Raw genomic sequence first — 15,400 nt, 5'->3', positions numbered from 1 at the left:
TGTGGTGGCAATACATTCTCTAATTAACACCTGTCACAAAGGGACGGGCCAATTGGGTTTGTCCTCAGGGAATGTGTTATGCAATTTGTGTATTCACGAAATAACATTCAATAAGTCGGGTGATTTAGGATTGATGCATTTGTACTTCATATAAATAAATGAATTACATTATTTTCTTAATCGTGTGCAAAATACGCATAATGTCGGAAAGCGCAAGTTAATTCCCCAAATACTGACTTCGTTCCTAAATAAATCACAACCCTCACTTATAATTGTATCACTGTATCACTTTAAATTTTAATGATGTAAATCACGTATCTGTCACTTTTTAATGTAGAATACGTTAGTCACTCAACCAGTTCCACTATTATTTTCCCAAAAGATCAAAGATTAAAAACAGTTATCAAGATCTAATTTCCATATCGTTAGATATATTTAATCTTAACATTGAAACATCTTTATGTATTATTCTGTATTGAATGACATTAGAAATATGCTCCTATACCGCCGCTGGTGTCTTAATTTGCGAGAATTAAACATTTAGTTTGCATCCAACCATGCGCGTCCCGAATTATACAGCGGCAAGCTTTCAGAGCTCCAAATAAGTTTCCCAAAGTAGGAATTAAGCAAAATGAATATTTATCAAGTTTCCTTTTGCTAGAACATATGCATGCTGTTATGGTTATACAAAAAGAAAATTCTTCGTTCTCTCTGTTGTTAACAATATTAAAACAACAAGTGCTATAAAATATAATACGGAAATATATTACATATCATTTACGCATCCGGCTGCTCACAAAACAATGCTATTAAACAATATTTGTGTCCCAGGGACTGAATACCAATTAGACCAAGCCAGCTCTACAGATACTGACTCTCTCAAAGACAGCAAGCTACATTATACAGTTAATTGAAAACTGTAATCTCAAACATATCTAATGCTGCTTCAACACTTTATCATATACTTAGCAGTTGAATATTCTGTAAAATTTAAATTAATCCTCTATTAGTTTACAGTGACGATTCTTGCAAGCTATATAATGCAGGCACGGCCCGTTATGTACCATTCAATCTTTATCTTTCTCACTTTCTTATAAAGGCATAATGATCGATAATCTCTTCTGTTGCAGTGTGAAATGTTAATTTATTGTGAGTAAGGCTAATCCCTTTCTCCAGACATAAATTGATCACTCACCAACAACTGACAAGGGATTACTCCTCGTTAAGGCAATACTAAGCGATACAGTATACTGCAGATTAATTAACTAATTAAGGGTTAAATGAGATTGTTTACTTAGAGTGTGATGTAATCCGTTTGATGTCGAATTACAAAGAGTGAATCTTCAAAAAGGGTAAGCATACCCAACACTACCAGTAGCACCTGGCATTCCCAAATAGTGTTGTTCTAATACATCAAGCTATAATACTGACACGTTGCTTAAGGGTTATAAATTTGAATTTGATTTTCACATATTCTCCTCCATTGCCCATGAGCATATACATACATATGCATTATAAATTTGAAATGCAATTGTTAATAAAGTTGTTGTTTTTCTTCAGAAGAGTCGTAACCGAGGCCTCGGGATACGCCATCGCAACCTTCCCGTCCAGAAGAAACAGAGGTACGAGGACGCATTAAAGATAGCTCAGTTGATGCCCTCCGAGGAAAGTAACTATGACGAAGACGGCATAAAGATTTTTTACAGTACGACCAAAGAACTGCGAGTCGACGGAACTGCAGAAGGCGAAGAGGCTCGCAGATGAGACATACATTAAATAGCTGGACAGTACAGCAGCTTTCCCTAAGGCAAGACGTGTCCGTTGACCACCATCCAAAAACCCATTCCCTGACATAAAGAAGGATATGTCATGGGTCAATACCGAGTATGGAATCCCGTGGTGTAGTGTGGTGTGGTGTGGTGTGGTGTGGTGTGGTGTGTGTAACGTAATATATGTGGGTGGGTTAGTGACTGAATTTGCGGATGTGTGTTCGTTGTACTTCTATGGGGGGGATGGGTATTTTGTCTCAAAATGGTTGGTTGTTTAAATAGTGACACTTTAATAAACTATTCTTCTTATTCTTCTTCTTTTTGTTCATTGTCAAGATGCTGTGTATTACTTCCCAGACTGCTGACATGTGTTATCATTTTTTATCTTCAAATATCACGATGTTCCCACTGGTACCGTCATTATGTTGATTGCCTGATTGTTTAGAACTATCAGTTGCGATATGTTATATGATTGCTTTGTATAACATCGGCATGCTGTTCACTTTCATTTGGACTGGATGCTTTGCACAATAGTGATAGTATCTCACTGTTAATTATTTTTTATCATTTGCATTTACATAAGTAAAGAACATATCAATTTAATCTGAATATGTCAATGTGTCAATTTCTTGTTCTAAAAAGTACAGGTATAAGTATTCATATTCGACTTCTTATCATTTGTATTTGTAAGAATTTTTTTAAATTTTCTTGCGCCTGTTGTACATTACATTTATGGTCGTAGTTTGTTGACTTTGCTAACAATATTTGTCTGAGCCCCAAGAAATGTTTTGAACATTTGATTGCATTTTAAGCAATTTTGTGCCGTTTGGACAATATTCATACCATCAAATGTAACAGTGGCAAAAGTAAAAAAAACAAAGATGGCGGATGTAAAATTTCGGAGTTAAATCAGTACTTTTAAAAAATCGGGAATAGTTTCTGCGCACCCGACCACCTGGGTTCCAGCCACTAATGCCTAAGTCCACTTTTGCCTACAGTTACTATTGCCTACAAATAAATAAAAAAGTGTGGAATAATGCCTACACAATGAAAACAACATACCCATGCTAGGAATGAACTCTTTGAAATTTCTTTGAAATCATCATCTGCTGGTGTATATACTATAAGAACTAATGCAATGATGCAGAAATGATGCACTGATAGTAGGTGTCGCTGAAAATCACTGGTGCATGACTTTGTTTATTGTAGGCCGTATGCATTAGTGGAGGCACCTGGGAGCAATACTGCCACAAACGTGCAATGTCCCTTTCCCCATGTTGAAGCATATTGAGAAAAGCATACCTTTGTACTTATTATCTTTTGTAAAACATAAAACATTAATACGCTGAATAAACATTCATAGTTTTTTCACATGAACAACTGTAAAACATCTCATTCACTTATAAAGGACAACTTTATCATAAAAAAGTTATTATTGGATTATTAACAATTTCTGTGTGACATCTCACAAATACATAACAATTATCTCCCTTTACCAATATATACAAAGAAAACAAATTTGGATATACCATATATACAAATTTGTATATTTTTGTATATGTCGTATATACAAACTTGTATATTTTTGTATATATCATCATTCCAATCTTGTATATCCTTTGGAAATATCATCTTTCCAAAGGATATAAAAGCTTGTATATATGGATTTTTTTTTTGCAGTGATCGGATCATCTCATCCTTCAGCGGGAGATACAGATACGAACATCGGATCATCTCATCCTTCAGCCAGAGTTATAGGTGCGAACATAGGATCATCTCATCCTTCAGCCAGAGTTACAGGTACGAACATCGGATCATCTCATCCTTCAGCAGGAGATACAGGTACGAACATCGGATCTTCTCATCCTTCAGCCAGAGTTACAGGTGCGAACATCGGATCTTCTCATCCTTCAGCAAGAGTTACAGGTAAGAACATCGGATCTTCTCATCCTTCAGCCAGAGTTACAGGTACGAACATCGGATCATCTTATCCTTCAGCAGGAGATACAGGTACGAACATCGGATCTTCTCATCCTTCAGCCAGAGTTACAGGTGCGAACATCGGATCATCTTATCCTTCAGCAGGAGATACAGGTACGAACATCGGATCTTCTCATCCTTCAGCCAGAGTTATAGGTACGAACATCGGATCATCTCATCCTTCAGCAGGAGATACAGATACCGACATCGGATCATCTCATCCTTCAGCCAGAGTTACAGGTACGAACATCGGATCATCTCATCCTTCAGCCAGAGTTACAGGTACGACCATCGGATCATCTCATCCTTCAGCTAGAGTTATAGGTACGACCATCGGATCATCTTATCCTTCAGCAGGAGATACAGATACGAACATCGGATCATCTTATCCTTCAGCAGGAGATACAGATACGAACATCGGATCATCTCATCCTTCAGCCAGAGTTATAGGTGCGAACATCGGATCTTCTCATCCTTCAGCTAGAGTTACAGGTACGAACATCGGATCTTCTCATCCTTCAGCCAGAGTTATAGGTGCGAACATCGGATCTTCTTATCCTTCAGCAGGAGATACAGGTACGAACATCGGATCATCTCATCCTTCAGCAGGAGATACAGGTACGAACATCGGATCTTCTCATCCTTCAGCCAGAGTTATAGGTACGAACATCGGATCATCTCATCCTTCAGCCAGAGTTACAGGTACGAACATCGGATCATCTTATCCTTCAGCAGGAGATACACATACGAACATCGGATCATCTCATCCTTCAGCCAGAGTTATAGGTGCGAACATCGGATCTTCTCATCCTTCAGCTAGAGTTACAGGTACGAACATCGGATCATCTCATCCTTCAGCCAGCGTTATAGGTACGAACATCGGATCTTCTCATCCTTCAGCAGGAGATACAGGTACGAACATCGGATCATCTCATCCTTCAGCAGGAGATACAGGTACGAACATCGGATCTTCTCATCCTTCAGCCAGAGTTATAGGTACGAACATCGGATCATCTCATCCTTCAGCCAGAGTTACAGGTGCGAACATCGGATCTTCTCATCCTTCAACCAGAGTTACAGGTACGAACATCGGATCATCTTATCCTTCAGCAGGAGATACAGATACGAACATCGGATCATCTCATCCTTCAGCCAGAGTTATAGGTGCGAACATAGGATCATCTCATCCTTCAGCTAGAGTTACAGGTACGAACATCGGATCATCTCATCCTTCAGCAGGAGATACAGGTACGAACATCGGATCTTCTCATCCTTCAGCCAGAGTTACAGGTGCGAGCATCGGTTTTCTCTTCCTTCAGCTAGAGTTACAGGTACGAACATCGGATCTTCTCATCCTTCAGCCAGAGTTATAGGTACGAACATCGGATCTTCTCATCCTTCAGCCAGAGTTATAGGTGCGAACATCGGATCTTCTCATCCTTCAGCTAGAGTTACAGGTACGAACATCGGATCTTTCCATCCTTTAGCCAGAGTTACAGGTACGAACATCGGATCTTCTCATCCTTCAGCCAGAGTTACAGGTACGAACATTGGATCTTCTCATCCTTCAGCCAGAGTTACAGGTACGAACATCGGATCTTCTCATCCTTCAGCCAGAGTTACAGGTACGAACATTGGATCATCTCATCCTTCAGCTAGAGTTACAGGTACGAACATCGGATCATCTCATCCTTCAGCAGGAGATACAGGTACGAACATCGGATCATTTCATCCTTCAGCAGGAGATACGGGTACGCACATCGGGGCTTTTCGTCTTTCAGACAGACCGTCTCCGGGACTAGCTGGAGGAAGAAGCATTTGAAAGCTGTTTACGAGTAAAGAATTGTTTGTGAACATGTTATGTTCGTTTAAGTTAGCTTGGTATAACGCCACTTTGAACAGAAATATTTGTTCATGTATAAACAATATTGCCTTGATGGAAACTTCTCTTCTACAGTAATTACGGTGCCATCTCCATGTCATGGAAACAGGGAAAAGAGTTCCCGGTTATTTTACAGTTCTCAGTCCATTGCATTCTCGTACGATAAATAGCAAATAGAAATCTCAATAGATTTTTTTTATTCTCCGACTCCAAAGTAGAATTATCGCTTTCAACAACCGGTGCACACATAACTGTTTCCGGGCTACCGCCGCGTTTGATATTGTGTAAGTGTCGAATCATTTCTGTGATAGCTGTGAACACGTTGAATGTCATGTATTCTTTGCTATTGACAGTCCATTTATTTGTTAAAGACTATTAAAATCAATTATAAAGACAGTATAGTCAATGGAACCGAAATGTAAGAAAGATAAATAGCAAATAGAAATGTTTGAAGATTTCTTTTTTCTCTGACTCCAAAGTAGAATTATTATGACAGAAACAAGCTCATATATTTCAGAACAAGTTAAATATCGCATCAAACATTTGCCATCAATATTAATTTCTTGAAGATAATATAATCCCACGATACATTTCTCCAAACAGTCTCGGCTAATGACTTTGTACATTAATCTACATCGGACAATGTAAAGAAAAGTCAGTGAAGACAGACATCCCAGAAGTGGTCTTGGCGGAAGCTGCGAATGTCAAAAGATTAATCAGTGCGATTGTATTAATTTTACAGCTGGCATTACCCGACTGAAATGTGCATAGGTGAGACCCATTATGAAGCCAAAGGGTATAACAAATACAATGTTGTTGACGAATAAAGCAAAATCAATTGTGGAAATGGAAGGCACTGGCTCTTCATTTACAAACTCCGGTTGTTATATTTCTCAACCAGTCGCTGTATCACATCAGTAAGAGACGAAAACGGAAAGTAATTAGTCCGACAGTTAATATTCCTGTTGACAGGGATCTTTAAAAAATATAATTTGTTTAAAAAATATGATTTTAGCACCAGGTTTTAATGAGGGATGTTCGGCTCTCCCTTCGAGATGAAGACCGAAACAAGGTAAAATCACACGGCATATATAACACAAGGGTTCCCATGTGGCATTTCTTGTGTCTGAGGTATTTATTTAATCTAGTCCCAGTTTGAAGAAGAAGTTGATAAATCAAGCATCTCTGAGTACACATTAACCCTAAACCATGATTTTGAATATCGTAATTCTTGTTCTTGCTATCGTGAAAGCCAACAGGGGTGATTTTACATAACGTCTAATATATGGATTGAGCTTTTTAAAGAACCTACATCATGACTACAGTTCGGACTATAATAAAATAACAGAAGTAGACAAGACAGAAAACGAATATATTAAGTCTCAGCGCTTTACAGAAGATTTCAAGAAACCATTATCTGAAGACGAAATCTATAAGAACTTATGCTCCTGGAGAGGATGGCATTGCAAGCAAATTCAAAAAGTCAACAAGGCACTTCACCAGACCATAAACACAATTTCGGCCCGTTTCAATTAGGGCTCGGTTGCTCAACTAAAATGCATGAACCATTCAACTAGGGTCTAGACATGCATCGTGATTAGCTGACAGTACAACAGTAGTGAATTGCTAAGGGATCCCACTTTCCCAAATTCCCATCAGCCCACTTCTTGTTTTGTTTTTGTAAGAATTAATAAGAGGAATTTGGTTGGAGGACTCTAACATTAATTTTAAAAAATATTGGAAATGAATATAAACTGCCATGTTGTCTAACTGCAGAATATGTGATCTTAAAAATCATCGGGTGTGACCATCTACACAGGATCTCATTAGGGTTTGTGATTTTTACAATTGCCCAATACGCATACTGAGTATTGGTGCTTGGAATATCAAAGGTACCAGTTCATAAATAGAGGAACTTGGTTGTGAACTTCATGCTATGTAGATAGGATAATTTTAGGGCTTTAATCCTTTCTCTGCAGGTAATTCTTTCACGCTGATTGTAGGAAGTCACTCAACCAGTTCATGCATTTTATGTCGACGAAGAACAGACTTGGTTAGAATACATGTTTATCTGTGACAACTTCCAGCTGATTGCAAGTAAACTTACAAGCGATGATGACTTTAAATATTCATATTATTATAGTTTGTCAAATTGTAAATATAACTGTAACATAAATTATTGTCATATGCAGTCCCAAAACTTCTACATGCCAAAACGTCTACATGCCAAAACATCTACAGAGAGTTGTCATGGCTGATTGAGTTTACCTATTGTTATAATGGTATAGTCCTCCTGTAATTAGGAAGATTCATTAGCTTCTTTACGATGTTGTTTTAGAAAGGCAAGGAAGGGTACTTTCGGAAGATTAAATAGTTACAGTACCTAATGAAAACAACTTATTTGGAGATAAAGAAGATTATAATAAAAAGACCCGTCACTTACAATGAAATTAGTTCCTTGATGCTGTTGGTCATCTTCTCAAACTTGGTTAAGAGACTTGAAATATAGTAATTTTAGTGCTGTATGTGACAGAGTGAGGCCAGTTGTGACATTAAATTAGTGTGTGTACTATTTATTTATACCAGTGCTATATGAGTAAATTGTCTTCATTGTCGTCAAATTGTTTTGTTTTGTTGTATGTTGTACTCTTAATTAATTGGACTGTTCTAATCAATGCCCAATAGGTAATAGCCAGGAGATTAGTGGTGCAATTGACCATAAACTTTGTTGTTTTAAGCTGTAGAAGTTTTGGCAAGTAGAAGTTTTGGGAGGACACCGTCCGGGGTAGAGTCCGATGGGCAATTCTCCAATGACCTGCCTACGCCTCACTGAACACAGGGTCCACACTGGGAATCGCTTTCAACAACCGGTGCTCACATAACTGTTTCCGGGCTACCGCCGCGTTTGATATTGTGTAAGTGTCGAATCATTTCTGTGATAGCTGTGAACACGTTGAATGTCATGTATTCTTTGCTATTGACAGTCCATTTATTTGTTAAAGACTATTAAAATCAATTATAAGACAGTATAGTCAATGGAACCGAAATGTAAGAAAGATAAATAGCAAATAGAAATGTTTGAAGATTTCTTTTTTCTCTGACTCCAAAGTAGAATTATTATGACAGAAACAAGCTCATATATTTCAGAACAAGTTAAATATCACATCAAACCGTTGCCATCAATATTGATTTCTTGAAGATAATATAAACCCACGATCCATTTCTCCAAACAGTCTCGGCTAATGACTTTGTACACAAATCTACATCGGACAATGTAAAGAAAAGTCAGTTAAGACAGACATGCTGAACTCTCTAAGGTTGCTGATGACATATCCCAGAAGAGGTCTTGGCGGAAGCTCCGAATGTCATGGGATCAATTAGTGCTATTATATTAATTGTACAGCTGTCATTACCCGACCATAATGTGAATATGTGAGACTCATTATGAAGCCAAGGGGTATAACAAATTCAATGTTGTTGACGAATAGGATAAAAGCAATAGCGGAAATGGAAGGCACTGGCTCTTCATTTACAAACTCCGGTTGTGATATTTCTGAACCAGTCGCTGTATCACATCAGTAAGAGACGATCTTGTTGTGACATGGAGGAATACGGAAAGTTATGAGTCCGGGAGTTTGTTTTCTGGTTGTCAGGGATATTTAAAAAATATTATTTGTAGAAAAAACAGTAATTTTAGCATCAGGGGTTTAATTAAGGATGTTCGGCTCCTCTATCCAGAGGAAACAAATTGTTTGTCTTGAAAACAAGGCAAATTCACACGGCATATATACCACTGTTTTGAACAGCAAACATCAAACACCAGATAAATATATATTTCACGGCATGGTTTGTGAAAAAGTATTATTCTTGAATTGTCTCCAGCCTGTTGATGGTGTCACCCGCCATGAAAATGCTGGAATATTGCTAAAAGCGGCGTAAAACCATACTCACTCACTGAATTGTCTCCAGAGAACAATAATGTAATAAGATTTTGCAGACATTACGTTTGTCTTTCACACATGCAGCTCCCAACAATGAGTTTGTAAAATAGATTCAGATATGACGTAATTCATTACCAGATTTAGCTCAAGACAGTTTTATTTCTATATATACAGTTTGATAAATCAAAGCGTCTCTGGGTAGACATTAACCCTAAACCATGATTGTTGAATATCGGAAGTCTTGTACTTGTTATCGTAAAAGTCTAGATGCTTAAAATAGGCAAACCTAGCTGACTTCTCTCTTGTTAATTTAGACATGTTCGATATAGAAGACTATTAAATTATGAATGACCTGAGAAACTTTTTCAATTACTAGTACTTTAAATTATTTATCTAAGTACATTACAAAATTGATATAAAACTTAAGGAAGTTTTGCTAAGATCGTCAGCGATCAAACTCGGTGCGAAAACATTTCGGAGCCTAAATGCAAAGAAACGCACGTGCGTTGTAACAACTACAATTCATTCAACACAATTCAAGTCATGTAAGTTGTAATATCAAAATAACTACTAGTATATGTATTTACCGCGATTTTTCAAACGATCACATATTGCCCTAATTGATAAAAGTAATTTTATTTTTTTAGCAAAGTACCTTAAGCACATTATTGATTTCTTTGTCACCTTGGAGGGACGAGGGGTGATTATACATATCGTCTAATATATGGATTGTGCATTTAAAAGGACTTACATCATAAACAAAGTAGACACAATTTATGGATAACAACTTTAATACCGTAAAGGCGGCGTTTCGATATAGATCCTTACACCGTTGTCAAGTAAATAGTAAGGATCTATTCCGAAACGTCGCCTTAACAGTATTAAAGAAGTTGTTATCCATAAATTGTGTCTACTTTGTCATCCGCCAACTTCAAAGCAATGCCTATCAAACGACTTACATCATGACTACAGTCCGAACTATAATACAATAACAGAAGTTGACAACACAGTAACCGAATACATTAAATGTCAGCGCTTTACAGAGGATTTAAACAAACCATTATCTGAAGAGGAAATCTATAAGACCTTATGCTGTCTAAGCTCCTGGAGAGGGTGGCATTGCAAGCAAATTCCAAAAGTAAACAAGGCACTATATAACTAACCCCCATACTGACAATACTCTTTAATTACTCATCAACGGGGGAAAAGTATCATCTGTCCCCTCTCAAAGTCTGGTGATGAAGACAATACAGGAAACTACAGAGGAATATCTTTGATAAATTCCATATGTTAAGTGTTTACAACAGTCATCAACTAACGACTACAGATATGGTGCGACAACAATAGTTTCACTGATGAAACCCAGGCTGGAATCAGACCAGGATATTCTACTGTGGATCAAGTTTTTACTCTACAAGATATTGCACAAAAGTATCTATCTAAACGAAATTGCTAATTTTATTGTCTATTTATTGACTTCACTTAAGCTTTTGATTGCGTCCATCACGATGTTCCACTGAATCAACTAAACAATATTGGTCCCAAAGGGAAAATATTGAACATTTTAATTTCAATGAGTAAAGATTGTCTGCATGTGATCGGACAGGGACAGGGCTGTCAAACTACTTCAGCTGCAACATTGGATATTCACATATCATCTTGTATCTATGTTGAAAGAGAATGGTGCATGAGACATATTTGTATCAACAGACACATCTCTACTCCTTGCTGATAATGTATCAACAGACACATCTCTACTCTTTGCCGATAATGTATCAACAGACACACCTCTACTCTTTGATGATAATGCATCAACACACACCTCTACTCTTTGCCTATAATGTATCAACAGACACATCTCTACTCTTTGCCGATAATGTATCAACAGACACATCTCTACTCTTTGCCGATAATGTATCAACAGACACACCTCTACTCTTTGCTGATAATGCATCAACACACACCTCTACTCTTTGCCTATAATGTATCAACAGACACATCTCTACTCTTTGCCGATAGTGTATCAACAGACACATCTCTACTCTTTGCCGATAATGTATCAACAGACACACCTCTACTCTTTGCCGACAATGTATCAACAGACACACCTCTACACTTCAACACCTCGACACCCCTAAAACACACCACATTCATATACCACTCAACCACTCAAACCAAAAACTGCCCCATGACAAAACCACAATCACATCTGACATCCACCACACCTCAACACCACCACGCTCCAAAACCACCACACCCGACACCTCAACACCACCACGCTCCAAAACCACCACACACGACACCACCACACCACCACCACCACACAACCACACCCCAACACCACCACACTCTAGACTATCACACTCCAAAACCACCACACCCGACACCAAAACACTCCAAAAACACACCACAACACCACCACGCTCCAAAACCACCACACACGACACCACCACACCACCACCAGCACACCACCACACCTTAACACCACCACACGCTAGACTATCACACTCCAAAACCACCACACTCGACACCACCACACAACCACCACCACACCACCACACCACCACACCTCAACACCACCACACTCTAGACTATCACACTCCAATACCACCAAGCGCCAACATCACATCACTCCAAAAACACACCACAACACCATCATACTCCAAAACCACCACATGCAGACACCACCACACCACAACACAATCGCACCATCAAACCCGACACAACACACCAACACCACCAAACCAAACACAACCACACACCAACACCACCACACACCAACACCACCAAACCCAAAACCACCACACACCAACACCACCAAACCCAACACCACCACACACCAACACCACCACACACCAACACCACCACACACCAACACCACCACACACCAACACCACCACACACCAACACCACCAAACCCAACATCACCACACACCAACAACACCAAACCCAACACCCCCACACACCAACAACACCAAACCCAACACCACCACACACCAACAACACCACCCACCAACACCACCACACACCAACACCACCAAACCCAACAACACCACACACCAACAACACCAAACCCCAACACCACCACATCCCAACACCACCACACACCAACGACACCAAACCGAACGCCACCACACACCAACACCACCACACACCAACACCACCGAACCCCAACACCACCACACACCAACACCACCACACACCAACACCACCACACACCACACACCACCACACACCAACACCACCACACACCAACACCACCACACACCAACACCATCGAACCCAACACCACCACACACCAACACCACCACACACCAACACCACCGAACCCCAACACCACCACACACCAACACCACCACACACCAACACCACCACACACCAACACAACCACACACCAACACCACCACACACCAACACCACCACACACCAACACCACCAAACCCAACACCACCACACACCAACACCAACACACACCAACACCACCACACACCAACACCACCACACACCAACACCACCACACACCAACAACACCACACACCAACACCACCACACACCAACACCATCGAACCCAACACCACCACACACCAACACCACCAAACCCAACACCACCACACACCAACACCACCACACACCAACACCACCGAACCCAACAACACCAAACCCCAACACCACCAGACACCAACACCACCACACACCAACACAACCACACACCAACACCACTACACACCAACACCACCACACCCAAAAACCACTAAACCCAACAACACCAAACCCCTACACCACCAAACCCAACTCCACCAAACCCTAAAACACCAAACCCAAACACCACCAAACCCAACAACACCAAACCCAACAACACCACACACCAACACAGTCACACACCAACACCACCACACACCAACACCACCACACACCAAAACCACCACACACCAAACACCACCACACACCAACACCACCACACACCAAACCCAACAACACCAAACCCCAACACCACCACACACCAACACCACCACAAACCAACACCACCACACACCAACACCACCACACACCAACACCACCACACACCAACACCACCACACACCAACACCACCACACACCAACACCACCGAACCCCAACACCACCACACACCAACACCACCACACACAACCACACACCAACACCACCACACACCAACACCACCAAACCCAACACCACCACACACACCACCACCACACACCAACACCACCACACACCAACACCACCACACACCAACACCACCACCACCACACACCAACACCACCACACACCAACACCACCACACACCAACACCACCACACACCAACACCACCACACACCAACAACACCACACACCAACACCACCACACACCAACACCATCGAACCCAACACCATCACACACCAACACCACCAAACCCAACACCACCACACACCAACACCACCACACACCAACACCACCGAACCCAACAACACCAAACCCCAACACCACCACACACCAACACCACCACACACCAGCACCACTACACACCAACACCACCACACACCAAAACCACTAAACCCCAAAACACCAAACCCCTACACCACCAAACCCAACTCCACCAAACCCTAAAACACCAAACCCAAACACCACCACACCCAACACCACCAAACCCAACACCACCAAACCCAACACCACCAAACCCAACACCACCAAACCCAACACCACCAAACCCAACACCACCACACACCAACACGACCACACACCAACACCACCACACACCAAAACCACCACACACCAAACCCCAACAAACCCAACAACACCAAACCCCAACTCCACCAAACCCAACTACACCAAACCCAACACCACCAAACCCAACACCACTACACACCAACACGACCACACACCAACACCACCACACACCAACACAACCAACACCTCCATACACCAACACCACCACACACCAACACAACCAACACCTCCACACACCAACACCACCAAACCCAACACCACCACACACCACCACCACCACACCCAACACCACCACACACCAACAACACCAAATCCAACAACACCACACACCAACACCACAAAACCCAACTAAACCAAACCCTAAAACACCAAACCCAAACACCACCAAACCCAACACTACCAAACCCAACTTCCCCAAACCCAACACCACCACACACCAAACACCACCACACACCAACACCACCACACACCAACACCACCACACACCAACACCACCACACACCAAACACCACCACACACCAACACCACCACACACCAACACCACCACACACCAACACCACCAAACCCAACACCAAACCCCACACCTCCACATCCTGACATCACCACATCCCGATACCACAACACCCGACACCACCACATCCCTATACCACCACACCCCAACATCTCGACATCCTGATACCACCACACCCCGACACCTCAACATCCCGACACTACCACAACCGACACCAACACCACCATACCCGAAATCAACACACCCAAACATCCCGATACCACCACACCCAACACCAATACGACCCGACACCTCCACATCCTGATACCACCAAACCCGACACCACCACACACCAACACCACCACACACCAACACCACCACACACCAAAACCACCACACACCAAACACCACCAAACCCAACAACACCAAACCCCAACACCACCAAACCCAACACCACCAAACCCAACACCGACACAAACCAACACCACCACACACCAACACCACTACACACCAACACCATAAAACCCAAAACCACCACACCCCAACACCACCAAACCCAACAACACCACACACCAACACCACCACACACCAACACCACCACACACCAACACCA

General features: G+C 41.4%; 1 protein-coding gene across 1 annotated transcript in view; it reads left to right on the top strand.

The window, feature by feature from the left end:
• The first annotated feature begins 200 nt into the window (after positions 1–200).
• The window catches only part of LOC125374633 (extensin-like), a 31,142-nt gene continuing 15,942 nt past the window's right edge, over positions 201–15,400 (top strand). The window contains exons 1-2 of the mRNA XM_048385667.1: positions 201–212; positions 1,561–1,669. Coding sequence (XP_048241624.1) covers positions 201–212; positions 1,561–1,669 — 121 coding nt within the window. The remainder of the gene's footprint in view (positions 213–1,560; positions 1,670–15,400) is intronic.

The sequence above is a fragment of the Haliotis rufescens genome, unplaced genomic scaffold (assembly GCF_023055435.1).
Source record: "Haliotis rufescens isolate VD_foot unplaced genomic scaffold, xgHalRufe1.0.p SCAF_10, whole genome shotgun sequence".
NCBI classification, from domain to species: Eukaryota; Metazoa; Mollusca; class Gastropoda; order Lepetellida; family Haliotidae; genus Haliotis; species Haliotis rufescens.
The sequence above is the reverse complement of the archived record's forward strand: the minus strand, read 5'-3'. Positions and strand labels throughout refer to the sequence as shown.